This window comes from Garra rufa, chromosome 17 (assembly GCF_049309525.1).
Source record: "Garra rufa chromosome 17, GarRuf1.0, whole genome shotgun sequence".
NCBI classification, from domain to species: domain Eukaryota; kingdom Metazoa; phylum Chordata; class Actinopteri; order Cypriniformes; family Cyprinidae; genus Garra; species Garra rufa.
Window position 1 is genome coordinate 38,772,913 of NC_133377.1, and position 19,890 is coordinate 38,792,802.

Here is a 19,890-nt window from a genome sequence, read left to right on the forward strand (position 1 = left end):
CACCGTTGCTGTCTGTGGTTACTCGGAGCTGTACGATACATCTTTGGACTTTTGTAGAAACAGGAATAAAAAGGATCTTGCTAGGAAGAAAGTGAGTGAAGAGGTCGGACAATCTGGTAAATTTTAAAAAACGCTCTTTACTCAATTTGACCTACATATACATACATATTGAGACTACAAGCAAGCTAAAGCTGGCAATTTGAGCTCATTCACCTATTTTACAACTACTTTCCCGCTGACGAGTGGCAGAAGCCCCTCCCATGACGCGAATTTGCGTCTGTTGTGAAGAAAATGTCACGCGCGAATGACGCGAATTTTACCGTGCGAATGGCGCGAGTAAACTCAAATGTTCAAGCGTTCAACTACGCGCGAATAGCGCATTTTTTCCACGCAAGTCGCGTCCGGTGTGAACGCACCTTAACTCGTTCATTGTCGCGGCCAAAGCCATTTCAAACAACTGGTAATCTGTAGCCGTCAATGTTTACTAAATGATTCCGGACGTCGCAGCGCTGTCGTCATCAGCTTAGCTCGCCTCTGGCCCGCCTACATCAGATACACCGATTTGATTGGTTCCCAGAACTGCTTACGTAATGCAGTAACGTGCATCATTGCTCGATGCCAGAGTGTCTTGCAGAGACAATTCAAATTGTGCTCTCGCGAGACCTCTGGATTTCCAGGGTAGTATTTGTGTATACTTTCTTTCTTTTTGCTTTGTTTTGTTTTTATAACTGTACTACCGCCTTAATGGTTTGATATTTTCTACTGTTTAAGAAAAAAATCTGACAAAAAGATTTGCAAAAACGCTCTGAAATCCTGATACTGCCCTCCAAACGTTTGGAAACACCCCTGGCAAAGTGTGGTTTTGGACGAAATCAGCATAAATCCTTATCATTGAGGCTGTGCATCATCCAAGCTATTCAAATCCTATTTGGAGAGAAAACAGTCTGCTGGCATCATGTCTGTCATGGAATGGCTTCCCCAACTTCAACCCAACTGAGCTACTACAGGAGGAACTGGACCTTGATGTCCGTAAGAAGTGTCCAACTAGTGTAAATCATCTTTGGGCAATCATTAAGGAGGCTTAGAGTAACATATCAAGTCAATGTTTGAACAAACTGACAGCCCGGACGCCCAGATTATGCAGAGCTGTAATAGCTGCTAATGGTCGATATTTTCGAAAATGTAATTTCTTCTATGTATAAACTGTTTATGTAATAAAATATGTTTTCGTAGTTTGTGTTGTCCCTTATCAATGCAAAATTATCACAAATTAAAAAGGATACATGCCAATATTGTCCAAAACCCCACTTTTCTAGGGCTTTTCCAAACTTTTGGAGGGCAGCGTAAAACAAAAGATTTGCAAACCCTCACCGAAGTCCCAATTTAAATTTAATGATCTGCAATCCACGCTACAAAGATCCAATCTAAAGCAAAAAATTCGCAAACCTGCTCCGAAGTTCTCGAAGCGCATCGCAAATAATTTGACTTAGATCAAAACTTTGCGTATCGTGAATCATTTGATTTAGATCAAGACTTCAAATTGTGTATTATGAATCATTTGATTTGAATCATTCAGTTCACGTAAAAATATACAAACCCATTGCGATCTAAATCAAATAATTTGCAATTCGCGATTAGAAGTCCCGATCCAAATTAAATTATTTTCGATACACGAAGTTCCAATCTAAATCAAATGATTTGCGATTTGAAGTCCTGAGCTAAAACAAAGGAATCGCAATATGTAATCCAATTGGTGCGTGTCAAAACATTGAATCATTTTGCGATGCAATGGTTTAACTGATTCAGAGTTTTGTAAAGCTCCATTTCACACATCACTATTTGCTTTTTAAAATTGTTACATGTGATGTTGAAATTTGAAAATGATTTTTTTAATTTGAATACTGATATGAAGTAACTGGCTTCCGAGCCTGCACCTGAGTCCCAATCTGTATCGAATGATTCACAGTCCACGCTCCCAATCTAAATAATGATTCGCGAACCATCGTTTCAGATTAGAATTAAGAGCGCAGACCACAAATCATATGACTTAGATCGGAACTTTGTGTATTGTGAATCATTTGATCTAGAATCATTCAATTTGCACCCACTGCGATCTAAATCAAATGATTTGCAATACACGATAGTCCCAAGCTAATGATTTGCAATACGCAAATATTCGATCTAAACTATTAGCGATATGTGAAGTTCCAATCTAAATCAAATGATTTGTGATTTTAAGTCGCGATCTTAAACAAATTATCTGCGATACGTGATGCGATTGGAGCGCTTCATTTTGTGAAGCAATAGTTTAACTGATTCAAAGTTTAGAAAAGCTCAGTTTCACACATCTCTGTGTTTTTAAAATTGTTAAAAGAGATGTTAAAATACTAAAATGAATGGCTCTTTTAATTTGAATTCTGTTATGAAACAAATGATTTGTGAACCAGCGCTGAAATCAAATTGCGTATTGCTAATCATTCGATTTGAATCATTAAATTCGCCAAATGATTCACAAACCCTTCGATCTTAATCAAATAATTTGTGATACATGATTTGAAGTCCCGATCTGAAACAAATTATTTGCGATTCGCGAAGTTCTGATCTAAATCCAAAGATTTGCACTAGCCGATTTAAAGTCCCGATCTGAAACAAATGATTTGCGATCTGATTGGAGCACTTTGAAACAGTGAATTATGCTGCAATGCAATGGTTTAAGAGATTCAGAGTTTCAAAAAGCTATTTTACCCATGCTTTTTAAAATTGTTACAAGTGATGTTGAGATTCGAAAATGAATGGCTCTTTTAAAATGATATGGTTTTGCTAGTGAACTGCTTGAAATGAATGATCGAAGTCACAAGTTTGAATCAATCTGAGCGGTTCCAGCATAAATGACTTGATTCAGTTCATCTGTTCCTCTTGTCACATCTTCAGCCATGTTTACACGACACTGTCAGTACTAACACTGGCTTAACTCAATTGTTTTCTGACATTAACTGAAATATGCAAAAACGTTATGATGTTTATTGAATTACGTGAATTTTGCGTGAATAGATATGTGCTTATTGGCAAAATACAACAATTATTTAGATACATTGTCTTTCAATAATTCAAGCACTTTTCAAGTAGCTCTTCAAGAATATCACTATCTATTTTCAAGGGTTTTCCAGGCCTTAAATTTTAAAAAGTCACCTTTAAGCACCTTGTAGAAGCACCTGTGATAAATTTTGACTCTTATGAATAAATCTTGCAATAAATCGGTGGATCACATTCAAACCGTGGGGCCTAGTCTGTACGGATCAACTACAATAGTAATAGACAGTTTTTGGTCAGAAAAAGCTGCAGTGCGGATCAAAAATTAATACTTTTAGTTTAAAGTCTCGCAATGTGAGCCTACATAGTCCTATTTTTGTTCCTTTATTCACTGTCTTTCCTTCTTCACTTCCTCTTTCACTTCCCTCTTTGTACTTATACACTATTTTAAGACTTTGACACATTAGTCACATAAGACTTTGTCTTTTATCAAACAGTGTCCTCATATCATTTTCACCTTTCACATTGAGGCAGGCCCTCATTCTGACTTTTTCCTCACTGTCCACGATGGTGTAGCTGCCCTCATCAGCTCCTGTAACCATTTGGAGGTTGACCCTCTTCTCGTTCACGGTGAGGCGGTGCCCGTACTCTTGCGTGGGGATGCCAGTCTGGTTGAGAAGCACCACTGGTGGTTCCTCGGTGGTCTGGTTAACTGGAGTCTGAGCTCCAGGCCTGAACTCAAGAGTGTAGGGACCAATCGAAGGGTTGATCGGGATATGATACGTGTCTCCATATTTCACCACAGTCTCTAGTGCGCAGTCTAAAAGAAAAACAGAATTGAAGCACATTAAAGCTGGGGTAGACAGTTTCTGTGCTACTAGTGTCATCTAGCGGCATTTTGAAAATAAAGCCTGTTTTCAAACAACCTTTGCAAACAATGCTGAGCGTGTTGCTTTTGTTGACTACACACTGTGAAACTAAAGTATGAAAGATTTTGTGTAATATTTTAATTGGTATTCAATAAATAAATATAAAATATATACAGTACATATGTTTCTAGAGCAGCAAATCAGCATATTAGAATGATTTCTGAAGAATCAAGTGACACTGAAGACGGGATTAATGATGCTGAAAATTCTTTTTTTCATCACAGGAATAAATTACATTTTAAAATATGTTTAGGTAGAAAACGGTTACTTTACATTGTTATATTATTGCACAATATTACTGTATTTTACTGTATTTTTGATCAAACAAATGTAGCTTTGGTGTGCAAAGGTAGGCAGTTTCTGTGCTACTAGTGTCATCTAGCGGCATTTTGAAATAAAGCCTGATTTCAAACAACCTTTGCAAACAATGCTGACTGTGCTGCTTTTGTTGACTACACACTGTGTAATGTTTTAATTGGTATTCAATAAATAAATATAAAAATATATACATATGTTTCTTGAGTAGCAAATCAGCATTTTAGAATGATTTCTAAAGAATCACGTGACACTGAAGACTAGAGTAATGATGCTGAAAATTCATCTTTTCATCACAGGAATAAATTACATTTTAAAATATGTTTAGATAGAAAACAGTTACTTTAAATTGTTATATTATTGCACAATATAACCGTATTTTACTGTATTTTTGATCAAACAAATGTAGCCTTGGTGTGCAAAAGAGAGTTCTTTCTAAAACAAGTCATTTATTCTAAAGTTTTGATAGTAGTGTATATATATGTATTCATATGTAGTGACCATATAGCATATTAAAATAGCTTCTATCATGCCATAATCAACTAAACAGGAACTTATACAGTGGTATAGTAGCTTATACCTCTAACAATGAGAATGATTCGTCTGACATCAGCCGGTGCCGCAGAATTCTTCACCACGTAAGTGCCCTCATCCTCTTCGCCCACATCCTCCAGGATCAAATGGCTGATGTGAACGTTTAGTTTGGCTCTCGAGTCCAGAATTTTCCCGTCTCGCAGGAGAACACGCTCTAACACCGGATCCACCCTCGGCTTGAACAACACCTCTATTGTGTCTAAAGCCGGCACGGGAATATGAATGTCCTCGCCAAAGAAAGCAGTGCGGTGTTCATCTTTAGCTGCAGAGTGAGGAGGAAGACAGATGTTTTAAATGTGAACAAAGTAATGTATATATAAATAAAAGATTTTGCACAATCTTAAAGGATTAGTTTACTTCTTAGAATAAAAATTTCTGGACAATTTACCCACAGCCATGACATCGAAGTTCATGTCTGTCTTTCTTCAGTCTAAAATAAATTAACGTTTTTGAGGAAAACATAACATGAAATTCTAAATTGCTGTTTAAATGCAGCTTGAAAGGGCTCTGCATGATACCAGACGAGGAATAAGGGTCTCATCTAGTGAAATGATCAGTCATTTTCTGAAAATTTTATTTTTATTTATATACTGTTTAACCACAAATGCATGTCTTGCACTAGCTCTGCAAAGTGTGTCTATGACTTGACGCATTATGCAATCATGTTGGAAAAGTCAACCACGGTTAGTTTTTAATCTGTGTACTCTGGTTCAAAAAGGTATAGGGTACACTCTTAAAAATAAAGATGCTTCAAAAGGTTCTTCAAGCGATGCCATAGAAGAACCATTTGTGGTTAAAAAGTATTATAATTGTTTTTTTTTTTTTAATGACCAATATTTTTTGCTAGATAAGACCCTTATTCCTCGGCTGGGATTTGCGAAGCTGCACTGAAACGGTACCTTCAACCTGTCCACTATATGGAGAAAAATCCTGGAAAGTGTTCTTCAAAAACCTAAATTTCTTAGCGACTCAAGAAAGAAAGAAAGACATGAACATCTTGGATGACACAGGGTTGAGTAAATTATCAGGAAATTTTTACTTTGGAAGTGAACAAATCCTTTAAAGTTTTTTTTTTTTTAGCGAAGCATTTGGTTCCTTAACATTTCAGCAAACAATTCTAGAAAGAATCTTGTTTGTGTGTGTTTAAAGAACATTAAATCCAAAGAATAATTTTATTAGGTATAAAGGCATAAAGATCCTTTTGTGGAAAGAATTTAAAGTTCCATCATGTTAACGGTGCTAATACAGATTTATTATAAAGTGAAATTTGTATAATAATTTATGAAGCATTACCTTTAATGGTTGATGACCAAGCTGTAAAGAAAACAATGAAAAAGGTAAATACAAGTATAATAGAGGCAAACAAAACATTTCTAATCCAAATATCTAGGTGTTGTCTTCATTAATACAGGCTACAATACACAGAAATACACTAACCTGAAGTAAAAGAACACGTTTCATTGCAAAATTCCAGACTCAAACCAAACCTCTCAGTAGATTTTCAGACCATATTTAACTGAAACGGTTCATAGAGCATTATGTTCAGCTAAGTTCCTTAAAAAAACAGACTTTTGCATCAGTGCCAAGAAAATGAAAACATGGATGCACATGAATTAATAGAGACCTATTTGCGTAAAATTTGGCTTTTCTTAGGGTAGCACCTCTAATATCTTGGCATAACATCCAATTTAATGGATCCTCTGTGATGAGAAACAATGAAATTAAATGGGCTGATGGCACAAGTGCGTATTGTCCTGTTTGCCAAGTTCAAGGGATATAAAAAACACTGGTACTATAAATAAGTGTTCAAAATGTGGCTTTCTTTAGAACAGTATGTCATATTTCAAGGCCTGAAGTCTGCTTTAACGCACACTCTGTGGCGGCCAAGAAACCACACCGTGAAATGGGCTGATGACGCAATGGTGTGCATCATCCTATTTGCTACCTGTAAGTTTAATGCTTTCTCGTGCGTACACAAAAAGTCTTTTTTTTTAGTTTTGCAAACATCCTGGTCAGTAATGCTGCATTGTTTCTATAACAGTAAATGCTACTTGACAGCTTAGACTTTTCAGAATGCCACTAGAAATATGAGAATGTGTTTTCGTTCAAGTGACAGATCACATTTCTATAAGATCAAATTTAGCTTATCTATATGACAGCCGCAAAATTGTAACGGATTTGCCCTTATAGCTCTAACAAATTGAATCCTTTTAGACTTGGGAATCAGCAGTTATGAAGGAGGAAGGAGAATAACAAGGAGACTTTTTCCAAAAAATGTGTATGTATGCAAATTGTATAATATCAAAGGTACACATTTCTAATTCTTATATTGTATTTTCAGAAAGTTTTAGTAGGCTATATTTGTTCTCTGCCCAAATTTGTCACTACCGAAACACAGTAGCATATAATTAAATTAGAAGGGTCATATTGATATTATAAATATATTTAGCTATTTTTGCTATTTTATCAACATTTTGAAAGGTAAATCGATAACAATTACATTTGTAACATTATTCCAAGTGTGATGTATGAGATTAGTTGTATTTTGAATCAAATTATTCTTTTGTAAAAGGCAAAAAGTTGATCACACTGATTTTTAAACTTAAAGTGATGGTTCGGAGTAGAATTGACTTCATTGCTACGCACTCCGAAGCCCATCTAAATACCCCATCCGAAGTTTTTTTTACCTTAGTCGAACATTTATGGAGATATTAGAGTTTTTTTAATTGCTTGTTACAGGAGTGAATGGTACATGTGATGTATCTCGTAAATTGCACCACTAAACGTGCACGTAATCTTACCAAACTTGTACAGTAGTGTAAATAGGTTATGTACTCACAAAACGCTGCATCAGAACATTTGTAAGTCCACCATGAGTGTTTTAAAAACACGTTTTACCCGAGAACTACTAGTCTCAGAAACTACAAGTCGACGTCACGGCCCTGGTTTGAAAAAAGCACGTAAAAGTCCTCCTACTACATCTGTGTGCATGTCAACTTGTAGGAGGACTTTTACGTGCTTTTTTCAAACCAGGGAAGTGACGTCGACTTGTAGTTTCTGAGACTAGTAGTTCTCGGGTAAAACGTGTTTTTAAAACACTCATGGTGGACTTACAAATGTTCTGATGCAGCGTTTTGTGAGTACATAACCTATTTACACTACTGTAGAAGTTTGGTAAGATTACTTGCACGTTTAGTGGTGCAATTTACGAGATACATCACATGTACCATTCACTCCTGTAACAAGCAATTCGAAAAACTCTAATATCTCCATAAATGTTTGACTAAGGTAAAAAAAACTTCGGATGGGGTATTTACATGGGCTTCGGAGTGCATAGCAATGAAGTCAATTCTACTCCGAACCATCCCTTTAAGGATTTATTAGTTTGAATATACATTGAACCAAAAACTATCATAACAAAAATAAAAACACTTTTTCGGTAGTGGCAGTAATGCTATGGTAGCGACCACATCACATTACAAATTTTAGCTTGAATACTAAAACACTAAAACATACTAAACTGCATAACTGGACTAAAATTTTGTTTTATTTCCCCCAAATGTGAGGATTATGTGTTTTCTTTTGTCACTACTGAAACAGTAATGACAAGTTTGAAGTTTCAGTCCTGACTGTTTCAGTAGTGACAGTTTTAGATACTTTTTAACCTAGCTTAAAAATGCACATGTTTGGTAGCACAATTCTGAACAGTGGTACACATATAAAAATTAAATGTTGTGGAATAACTTCAAAACAAAGTGTGCTTAATTGTAGAAAAAAGGTGTTCCGTAATGACGTTCCTTAAAATTATGGGACCTATCTACTCACCATGTAGCTATGAGAGAGAGTGACACATAAATATTTCATGATCGTAAATGCAGGGCTGTAGTTAAAATCAGTATCAGCCAATGGACTAAACCATACACTGTTTCAGTAGTGACATGAAAGTTTCATAATTTACATTTAGACATTTAGCAGACGCTTTTATCCAAAGCGACTTTGGATAAAAGGAAGCAATCAAAAATAAGAAAAGAGCAATAACATGCAAGTGCTATGACAAGTCTCATTTAGCCTAACACAGTACAAGTTTTTTTTATTATTATATAATAAATAAAAAGAAAAGAGATAGAATAAAAAAAGAAAAAGCAAGCTAGTGTTAGAGGCCTAAAAATAGATAGATAGAATACAACAAGAACAGAGAGGCTAGTGTTAGTCTTTCTTTTTTTAAAGAAAACAAGTAAGTAAATTAATAAAGGATAAGTCTAAAAGGACAAGTCTTTTTAGAAAAGAATAGAATTAGAATAGAGGCTCCTAGAGTAAGAGAGTCAAATAAAGATGGAAGGAAGAGAAGTGTTTTTAGCCGATTCTTGAAGCTGTTCGTATTGAGTTGTGCAGGTCATTCCACCAGAAGGGTACATTTAATGTGAATGTCCGTGAAAGTGATTTTGTGCCTCGTTGGGATGGCACAATAATGCGCCGTTCACTTGCAGAATGCCAGCTTCTAGAGGCCACATAAGTCTGAAGTAATTAATTTAGGTAAAGGGGTGTAGAGCCAGTGGTGGTTTTGTAGGCATGCATTAATGCCTTGAATTATATGCAAGCAGCTAGTGATAGTGGTAGCCAGTGCAAATTGATAAAAGAGTGGTGTGATGTGCGTTCTTTTCGGCTTATTAAAAATGAATCTTGCAGCTGCATTCTGGATTAATTGTAAAGGTTTGATAGAACTGACTGGAAGACCTGCCAAAAGAGCATTGCAATAGTCCAGCCAGGACAGAACAAGAGCTTGAACAAGAAGTTGTCAGGCATATTTTCCGAAAGAAAGGGCCTGATCTTCCTGATGTTGAATAAAGCAAATCTGCAGGACTGATGTGGTCTGAGAAAGTTATGTTTGTGCCTGCAAATATTTACTAAGTTAATATATATACAGGGAAATTCTGAATTAAAGTTACTTTTATTCAACCAGCAAGTTTTTTTTATTAGAAATGACACAGACATCTCCTAGAAAATATTAAGATGATGTACAAGAGGCATCATTGTGGAAAAAATGATTACTTATCTTATTATTTTTTTTTTTTACATTTGAACAAAAAGTGGCATGTCCAAAATTATTCATACCCTTCTCATTAATCAATAGAAAAGCCTTTATTGGCTATTACAGCAATCAAACGCTTCCTATAATTGCTGACCAGCTTTTTGCATGACTCCACTGGTATTTTTGCCTCCACTGGTTGAATAAAAGTAACTTAAAGTCAGGGGTATGGATATAATTTCGGGCTTGAGTGTATATTTTTTTAACTTTACTTTTTAAAACAATCAAAAAGATCTTTTTAAAAACAATATAATTTCCATAAATTTAAATAATAGGGTTAGGGTTCAGGACAGCCACCTCCCAATTAAAACTACCAGATAAATAATGATTTTATATATATTAAGCTTACCATTTTTTAAAATGTTATTGTGGGTTTCAACGCATAATAGAATAGAAGGAATTTAGTCAAAATCTAAGATTTGGAAACTTTTTAAATGTGTTTTTTGGTTGTGGGACAGCAGTTTTGCACCAATTCTGAATAGAACAGAATGGCCAAAGTACACAGAACTCTTAAATCAATAGAACTTCAAACACAAGAGTCAAACACAAAGGAGCATTTCCTGCTTTTAAAAGCACCAATGGTCTTAATATACAGGCTCTAAAAATACATGCCTTTTTGCTGACACCTAAGAGTTAATAGTGAATGAGTTTTATCGGGGCAAAGAGTGTGCAGGTTTTCCTTCTCTGCAGCACTAACAATATGAAAGGACTATTAGGAATGCTGCCATGTCAAACTGCCAACTGTGCACTTTCAGTACAACATCGTATGATAAATTATGCTGCAAATGTTGCCCTTGTGAAATGAAACAATTTAGAAAACTATGCAAATGAAAAGCTATGTCTGCTATTTGTTAAACCACTATTATATAAACTTTTTTTTTTTCAAATAGTTACCTGAGCCCAGTAGGATGCTAATCACTGCCACAAATGTAATGCCCATTTTAGCTGGATGTCTGTGAGGAAAAAATGCACAACATGAACAATCAAAACTCATATCTGAGAAGATATATGTGACCCTGGACCACAAAACCAGTCTTAAGTAGCACAGATATATTTGTAGCAATAACCAAAAATACACTGTATGGGTCAAAATTATTGATTTTTCTTTTATGCAAAAAATCATTAATATATTAAGTAAAGCTCAATTTACATGAAGATATTTTATAAATTTCCTATTGTAAATATATCAAAACTTAATTTTTGATTAGTAACATGCAGTGCTAAGAACATGTGGACAACTTTAAAGGCGATTTTCTCAGTATTTTGATTATTTTGCACCCTGAGATTCCAGATTTTCAAATAGTTGCATTTCAGCCAAATATTTTCCTATCTTAACAAACCATACATCAATGGAACACTTATTTACTTACTTTCAGATAATGCATAAATCTCAATTTCAAAAGATTTACCCTTATGACTAGTTTTGTGGTCCAGGGTCACATATGATGAAATAACATTTTATGATACCTAATATGGCACATCAAATACACATTTTAATTGATTAAATAAATATGTTCATTAAAATCATTTTGAACTCATACAGGATGACAAGGCTTAAAAGATTCTTGTCATAGTAAAATAACACAGTTATATAACCGAAAACCTAATCCTAAATCATTAATGCCAAATGAATCCTCCCACGTACATCAAACGAGACCAAAAATTGCTTCGAGTCAAACTGCACAGCATCCTGACAGTCTGACCTCTTTAAGATACTGTAGATCTGATTGAGGAAAAGTGATTAGATGTCTGTCTTAAATGGAAACTTTGTAATGGACACTAACCATAATGCCATGACAATCCAATTTCTGGCAGGACGGCTTGCCCAGACCAGACCGAAGGCAGCTGACAGTGACATTTCTGCCAAAACCCCAAGAAATTCAGAGCTCAAATCTGCCTCTCCCTCCCTTGTTAGGTTTAAGGTTTTACCTTTTATAAACATCTCAACTGATACTCAATATTTTTCAGTCACAGAATTGTGAAATGTGTTCACAAAACAATTGCTTCACTCACTAGGAAAGTGTATTGTATGTAAACCTATTTCTTGACCCAAAATGGTTTGAGAGAGGGATAAGGACAGTGAAAGAGAGAGAGAGACAATCTGCTTTGTTCTAGTCCTTTGCCAAAGTACTATTTGGCCTGGTATTGAATCAAAACCGAGCGCCTCAGCGTGAAAAAAAGAAATGCATCTGCTCCACTTCCACTTGATTAGCAGTCGATTTCATAACACCGCATATTTATTAACAAACCAGTTTGGTTTATAAATGCACTTTGGTTGATAAGACTATTCATTCGCAAAAATACTTAAATAGACTAAATGTATGATGAGGTGAAGCTACTGACTGGCTGAATGTTCATAGCGCTTGTGTTTTAAATCGCTGACTCAGTTGATGATTCGCCAATTAAACGTCTAATTAATCCAGATTTTATAAAGGATTTCGTCTGTATAAAGACGAAAATCACTGTCGTGTCGAGAATGACAGGGTTAACCGCATATATCCGCGGTTTTCAGTCGTGAGGCAACGTTGCGCTTTAGCCGCCTTTTTTCGTTTTGTATTAACCACACTGGCCCGCTGATGCGACAAGGGTGTGTCGCATTGCTCCGCTGAAACTGTCCCACCAAAAAGACCCCGAGGACCATATTTAACCCCAAATAAATTGGGGGCTCACATCTACATACATTACCATTCATTCGCGTTTTCATTCTCTTACGCACACATAAGCTTGAATAAAGCAAGATATGTACAAAAATGAGACCCAAGCACGATATAACGTGGCGTCTTGTTTGGCGAGACAACGAACAGACGTTTAAATACCGAATGTAAACTGTCTGTCGGTTCTATTACGTAAACGAAATGATGCATCGCGAAATATTGTGGTTATGTACAGTAGCGCTCAGCGGCGTGGCGTTAATAAAGTCACGAGTATTCACTAGCCGTAGAGAGCAGTATGTCATGGGTAACAGACAGTATTAGATGTCCCCCCATTCAGGAGGAAGCTGCATCAATCGACTGTGAACTATGAATCAATATTTTCTCGTGTTACAGATACAGCCACTTCAAATGCACCGACAGGCTTCGCTACAGCCATTCTGTGAGAATTTGTTTTAATAGCCTAGAGAAAACAAAATGAGCAATAGAAATAAACAATTTCATTTTCGTATTTCTAAAGATTGAATAAAATAGCAATCGTCCCAAAAGCTTTTACCTCTCCATGCGGTTCTGCATGCATTATAACGGGGCTATTTATCATTTCAAAGATGTCCCGAGGCGAACTGTTTCTTGCCTCACGTTATCAATAGAAACGCCCTAAATCATCTGTTAATTATCATATAGCTCTCTCTGAGAATAAGTTCAAATGCTGTAAATGACCAAATTGCATCATTTAACACTATTATCCCTGCATTCATGTGAAAAAGCACCCAAAACTCTTAAATCTGATAAAGAAGTGCTGTAATTACCTTTGCATATGAAATCCAAATCAGCACTGGCACGTTAAATGAAGAAATGTGGTTTAAAAGGATGTTTTTGCTCTTCCTCCTATTTTCCAACCCTTCTTCATCGCCCCCAATCTGCCAAAGAAAGACACTTCTGTTTTACAAATCGGCGTTATCTGGAAGCCTTCGGATGATGTCGTTTTAAAGACAATTTGAGATCGGCTTTGCTCGGATGCTGTCGTTAATGTCCGGAACGTTTCTCTCACCTATGGGTTACACAGAGCAATCGCGTTCATATAAAGCCTATGTTACTGGAAAATCTGTAGCTCTTTGTAAAATAAATAAATAAATAATAATAAACTACTGTTAAAAAGTGTTCATCATGGCATTGCTGTATATAATGTAATATAACGCAATCAATATAATGCAAAGAAGTAATAAAGCCATACACAGCAACCAGTTTGTGTTTCTCATTCAGTATTGTTATTTGCTTGTGCTCTTTTCATTTTTTTTTTTAATAAAGCCATAATACTCATTACAGACTAACCCAAATCCCAATCTTGTGCTAAAGACATTTTTTTTGTTTTATAAACACATATTTATTTTTTTTATTATGCTTCTTTAAAGGGATATATTTGTACTGATTTTTTGTGCATACAATAAAAGTCAATGGGGTCCAGTGATGTTTTTTAAAAAAAAAAAAAAAAAAAAAAAAACTATTTCGTGTTGCTTTAATCTGCTATGAATTATTTGAAACTGAACATGTAATGAACGTGGTTACATTCAATTAGCAAAATATTAGCATATTTTCCTAGTGATATATGCTATATACACTAAGTAAAAATAGCGATAGATGCTATTTAAACTGTTAAAATAGCAGGATTTGCTTATTGCAAATAGTGGCAATTATCTGCACCTCAGCATTGTAGTACATTGTAAGACAGAATGCAATAATAATGTATTGAGTGTAATTTTAAATCAAATGATTGACTGGATGCCACCTTATTGGGACTATAAGCCCTCTATACACTTACCCACACTCTAAAAATGTTCCAAAGTTCCAAATGGGTGTTTTTGCAGTAATACCATAGAAGAACCATTTCTGGTTCCCCAAAGAACCTTTCAATGAACAGTTCTTAAAAGAACTATTTGAACAACACTTTAAAAACCTAAAGAACCCTTTTTCCACTATAAGGAACCTTTTCTGCATTTGAAAGGTTCCATGGATTTTAAAGTTCTTTACATATGAAGAAACTTTATTTTCAAAGATCAACCGGATACTTTATTTTCACCTTTTTGATTATTTCATTAATTTTATAAAAAATAATTGCCTTTCTGATGTGATATGATATTTGAGAAGGGAGAAAAAAAGTTCAGCAAAGGGTGGATTCAAACCTAAGTTGGTCGCATCAGAAACAACAATGGCATGTGCTCTCATGTGCTGAACCACTGGAATTTTGGTCTTTTGTAGTGTTGACTAGCCCAAATGGCCTCTGCCAACGTGCACTAACACTTACTTAAAAAAGAACAAAAACAATTTAAATGGATAAACTGTTTGAAAAAAAAAACGACTTGCTCTATGAGAATGTGTTTTTTCAGGCAAATGTGTTCAGGTTGTGGTTTTCATTGTGCAATATGAGTAGCCCATAAAACTTAACTGTCCAATCATTAAAGAGCTGAGGTAGTCTATATATATGCAACCTTATATTGTCAATAAACAGAATCAGAAGTCGCAGATGAGTCCAGTAGAGGCACATTTAAAGATGAAGTATTTCTTACCTACACTGCTATACAGAGGCAAAACAAAGTAATTACATATTTAGTCAAAAATGAGTTGACTGAATGAAAATCGTGTCTGTTTTATACAATATGGACTATCTTTTCTGGGTTTGGCTTGATATGCTCATACTGAAAGAGCAAAAATATTGTGAAAAGTGTTTGTGGTTGCTGTTTAGGCCTACTCTAGGCTATGAATAAATGATCCTGATGCTTCTGGTTAAATTCTACAATGCATTTTACGATCTACAATGCTGGGAATATTTTAAAAGTTGACTAATAAAGCATTCTGAGAGATTTGGTTTAAATAAAATAATAACATAACAATGTAGGCCTAACGGCTCTGTCAAGTCAATATGATTAGCTCAAGAATAAAATAATGTGGCCTGCTGCATTGTGTCATATTTAGAAAAAGAACAGAAGACGTTATGCTTAAAATCACAAGACGGAATAGCAAACAAGCTTAAATAGACGTAAATGTTCAGTGATCAGACAGGACGTTTTGCTGCTTGATTGTTTTTATTCTCAAAATACATTAATAACAGTGATTGGAATGTAGTTTTGACATTTATTGGCCTATGTGTGTTTAAGTTCATTTAACATATTACAATGGGTTGCTGTAGTAATTTTCATGAGCTCCATTAATCATCTCTGTGTTTCTGTTGGTGATGGTCATGATATGTAAACTCATATCATTGTATGTGTATAGCTTTAGCAAATCTGAGCACAAGAGAAATCTAAATCAAGGTAAAAGAGTAGCAAATAGAGCAATACTATGGGTGGAAGTGGTGATGAATAGATACTTTAAAACTTTGGACGAGCAACATACATATAGTAAAGGGAACAGTTACCACACATTGTTACCAGTAGATGGCAATATTTTCCCTAAATCTGTAATTGCTTGTTTTAGGCTATTGGAAATCCAATGATTACTGGCTCTAAAATGAATGACGTAAAGGTTTATTATTGCCTTATTAGGTTTACATTAATAGGTGTATAAATGCTTCTCAGTCTAGTGGTGATCCGTACACTTCAACCTCACACAGAGTGAGAAATTCTTCCCGTCCTGGAATAACAACATTAATGTAACGTCCTTCCATCCCATCACATTTAAAGGTGCTGGAAAAACCAGAAGGAATGGAAGAGATCACAGCACACCTGAGAAAAGAGTGAGTTAAGCATCTTAAGATACTCCAAAGCAAACCAAACAGACACTCTAAATCGACGTAATTAAATGCAAGTGATTAGATTAACAACAAAAACACAATATTGTACCCATTTGTAGCTAGTCATGTATTACTGATGTTGAAATATATAAAACATAAAACAAACTGTGCTAATTCTCATACTGCAGTAAATTCTAAATGCATTTAAAGAAAAATAAAGAAAGTTAGAGCTTAATTCATTTACCTGGGATTGTTATTGCCGTTCATGTCCAGACTGTTTCCAATTCTGATTTCGGCCCCATTCAATCTCACAGAAGTGGCTTCTGCTCTGTTTGTTATTACTACTGAAAACACTTTGTGTTTTTTCAGTAGGTCCAGTCTCCACCAGGGACTGAGATCTTTTTCGGTGTGGGAACAGGATCCATGAAGAAAGACACCATCTTTGTTCCCATCATTGGCATTGGATGCATAGTAGTTTCCATAGAGGGAAATCTGTGTAGCTTTCCCTTGTAAAGCCACATTTTCACCTACAACAACAGATGAGCTAGAAGTGAATTCATAATTTTGAACAAAGAACTTGTCTTATAGTCTACAAATGAAATATAGGACAACAACATTGTCAAATCTAAAATATGGCTTTATTGTATTTCTGTTTTTTTCTCTCTCTCTTGAATAATTACTTTTATTCCTGATCATAAATGTTCATATTCTCACCATCCGGAGCTGGATAACCGTAAACCTCGACCTCACAGAGACAAACAAGGCGATTAGATCCATGTATGACCACATTGATGTAACGGCCTCTAATGCCTTTTTCCCATTCAAAAGTGACGGATTTCCCACCTGGAATGGATGAAATCCTTCTAGCCCTGTTCAGAAATCACAGCACAATGTGTGATTGTGTGCATGTAACCTCATCACTTTATAAACAGTTGTAATGTAGTTTTCTTACAATGGGTTGCTGTTGCCGTTGCTCAGCAGAGAGTTTCCGATGCGTATCTCAGCTCCGTCAAGTCTTTCAGGATATAAGTTTTCGTTGGTGATAGTTATAGAGGTCACTACGTACTCATCTAGTAAATCTAATCTCCACCATGGGTCATTTTGTAGTTTAGTAGAAGTACAGGATCCATGTTCATAATTTGCATCACGATTTCCATCAATAGCATTGCTGGCATGACCATGTGCTCCCCAAGGATTGCCGACTAGGTCTGATTGTGTGGCCCTGCCATATAAAGCCAGATTTTTGGCTAAAATTGACAAAGCACATTAGTCAAAAGTTATTTTTATACCAAAATATGAAAGCAGTGCCAATAATGTGTTGTATTTTAAAATTTTTCATGTATATGTATTTTCTTTATGTACTTTTTTTGTTGCTTTTTTATATTTACCTTTTGCTGTAGTCGTGTCTGTAAACCAAGGCAGCATAGAAATACAAAGCAGGAAAGACACATGCATTTCCATTGTTCTGAAAATAAGAAAAACCAAGCTTCTAAAAAATATGCTTTTTATTTACAGTTTGATTATAATGGAATTTCATGATTCATGAATCAGTTTTGTAATGGAATTACTATAAAAGTTTAAGATTTAACAGGATGTAACTGAAGTCATTTAGGTAAGTAAAATATCACACAATGATAACATGCACATGAAAATATATTTTAAAAGTACACACATTAATGATTTATTCACACCGATACTGTCACTTTTAAAAATGCACATCATCGATGTATTTTAAAACAGAATAAGGATCTCTCAAAGACTAAATAAAGTTATGGGCATTGAGTGCTGGTCATCTTTCAAAACCAGGGGGCCAGCTTCATTTAAATGACATTAAAATGTTTGGATGCTTTATCTAAATTATCTGATATAAACTTGCTTTATCACAACTGTGATAAAAGATACTCAGTATCGGTATATAATAAAAAAAAAATCTGGTCCTTGGCAAATCTTAAATTTGGGGGGAAAAAACCCTGATCAACAACAACATGTGACATAACACACCATCTTATTATTTATTTAGCACAAATAAAGCCAAAACGAAAAAGCCACTGGTGACAAACTTAGTGGTTTCTACATTGTTTTGGAGGAATTTTGGCCCATTCTTCTTAATGACGTTGTTCCAATTTATAGAGGTTTGTGGGCTTGTGCTGTTCATTGGTGTGTCCTTTTTTTGATATTCAGATAGGGTAAGGAGAGTCATATCTAGCCTAAACTATAAAGCACTCACCCGTCCGCAGGTTGCAGTCCTTTAGGAATGACGTAGAAGACTTGTGGTTATTCTTGTTTGAGGCTCAGTTATAAGTAAAGTCTCACGGGAGGCAGTCGTAGCAACAAAATCTTATTTTATTGGATACAAAACAAAGCAGTTAATGCAAAAATAAAACAAATCAGGTAAGCTACAAGTTATATACTTCAGACTTTAAACAGCAATATTGGAGATGCCCCTCGTTGTCCTTTATGCTGCAGGCAGCATGTGAAGAGAAGTGAACTCCTCAGACCCTTTTATAATAATTCTTGGGTAATTTCCGTTTATGAGTCATGACTTTTTTTCTGTCGGTTATGTACCATTTGTGTTTACTAGTCTTCCTCTTCTTCATCGTAATCTTTGTTGTTGCAACACGTTCTCTTCACCATTATCAGACAGAAATCTAACTTTTACAGATGTTGCTTTTTCATTCGAACAAAAAATTTCTGCCAGTGCAAACATTTTTATAGCAAAGCATATATGACATTACAGTTTTTTACAGACGCTAGGACACATTTCTCAATACTTAGGTCACTTTTGCAAAACTCTTCACACAGTTTGCACAACAGAAGTCTATGTGGGCTAAACAGAAGATCAATAATCATTGTTTGGGCACAAAATGATTCAATGACTACATCTCTCAAATTTCATGAATTCTTTTCTCACTCAGACACAACAACTGCCACAAATCTTTGTACGTACAGGACATTTTGCACGTGCTTACATACTGTTTTCAAAACTGTTAAACTTATGTTCAAAACAATAACATAATGCAAGACTGAATAAGACAGCAAAATTCAACAGCAACATTTTATTGAAACATATTTCAAATCTAAAAATGCGAGTAGATTAGCATTACTATTGTATCTGTATCAGTGGATGGTGTGTGTATACAAATTATTGTATTTTGGAATTACTTAGTGCAAAAAAAAAAAAATGAATAAACAACATAAAATATTGAGGAATTCTGCATCATGTCTGATTCATTCCAGTAACATATTTTGCAGTTATAAACAATATATATTTCAATTATAAACAGAGATGTGTCCTGGTTTTACACAAGAAAACACATGTTGTTAGTGTTTTTTAGCTCATTGTTTTGTGGGTGACAAAGTGTGTTTGTCGGCTGTCAACCTTTGCTAGTGTTCTGGAAGAATGAGTTTATTTGAGACCTGAATAAAGTGTTTTGGTAGTTGTAGTGCATTTTGAATGTGAAATGAACTGCTTTGCCAAGCTGAAAGTCGGTTAGGAGAATTGTGTGAAGAGTTTTGCAAAAGTGACCTAAGTATTGAGAAATGTGTCCTAGCGTCTGT

At 35.2% G+C, this 19,890-nt stretch overlaps 2 protein-coding genes across 2 annotated transcripts in view; both read right to left on the minus strand.

The window, feature by feature from the left end:
* LOC141290089 (uncharacterized) overlaps positions 1 to 13,519 on the minus strand; it is a 32,160-nt gene extending 18,641 nt beyond the window's left edge. The window contains exons 1-5 of the mRNA XM_073822286.1: positions 13,415 to 13,519; positions 10,849 to 10,907; positions 6,162 to 6,182; positions 4,855 to 5,130; positions 3,548 to 3,850 (exon numbers count right to left, since the gene is read on the minus strand). Coding sequence (XP_073678387.1) covers positions 3,548 to 3,850; positions 4,855 to 5,130; positions 6,162 to 6,182; positions 10,849 to 10,907; positions 13,415 to 13,422 — 667 coding nt within the window. The 5' untranslated portion in view covers positions 13,423 to 13,519. The remainder of the gene's footprint in view (positions 1 to 3,547; positions 3,851 to 4,854; positions 5,131 to 6,161; positions 6,183 to 10,848; positions 10,908 to 13,414) is intronic.
* Positions 13,520 to 15,679: 2,160 nt separating this feature from the next.
* Positions 15,680 to 18,780, minus strand: LOC141290022 (uncharacterized). The gene is made up of 6 exons (XM_073822218.1): positions 18,560 to 18,780; positions 17,721 to 17,797; positions 17,285 to 17,579; positions 17,047 to 17,201; positions 16,577 to 16,859; positions 15,680 to 16,324 (listed from the first exon to the last, which is right to left on the minus strand). The coding sequence occupies exons 2-6, from the start codon at positions 17,791 to 17,793 to the stop codon at positions 16,174 to 16,176; spliced, it is 957 nt and encodes a 318-aa protein (XP_073678319.1). The 5' UTR covers positions 17,794 to 17,797; positions 18,560 to 18,780; the 3' UTR covers positions 15,680 to 16,173.
* Positions 18,781 to 19,890: the final 1,110 nt, after the last annotated feature.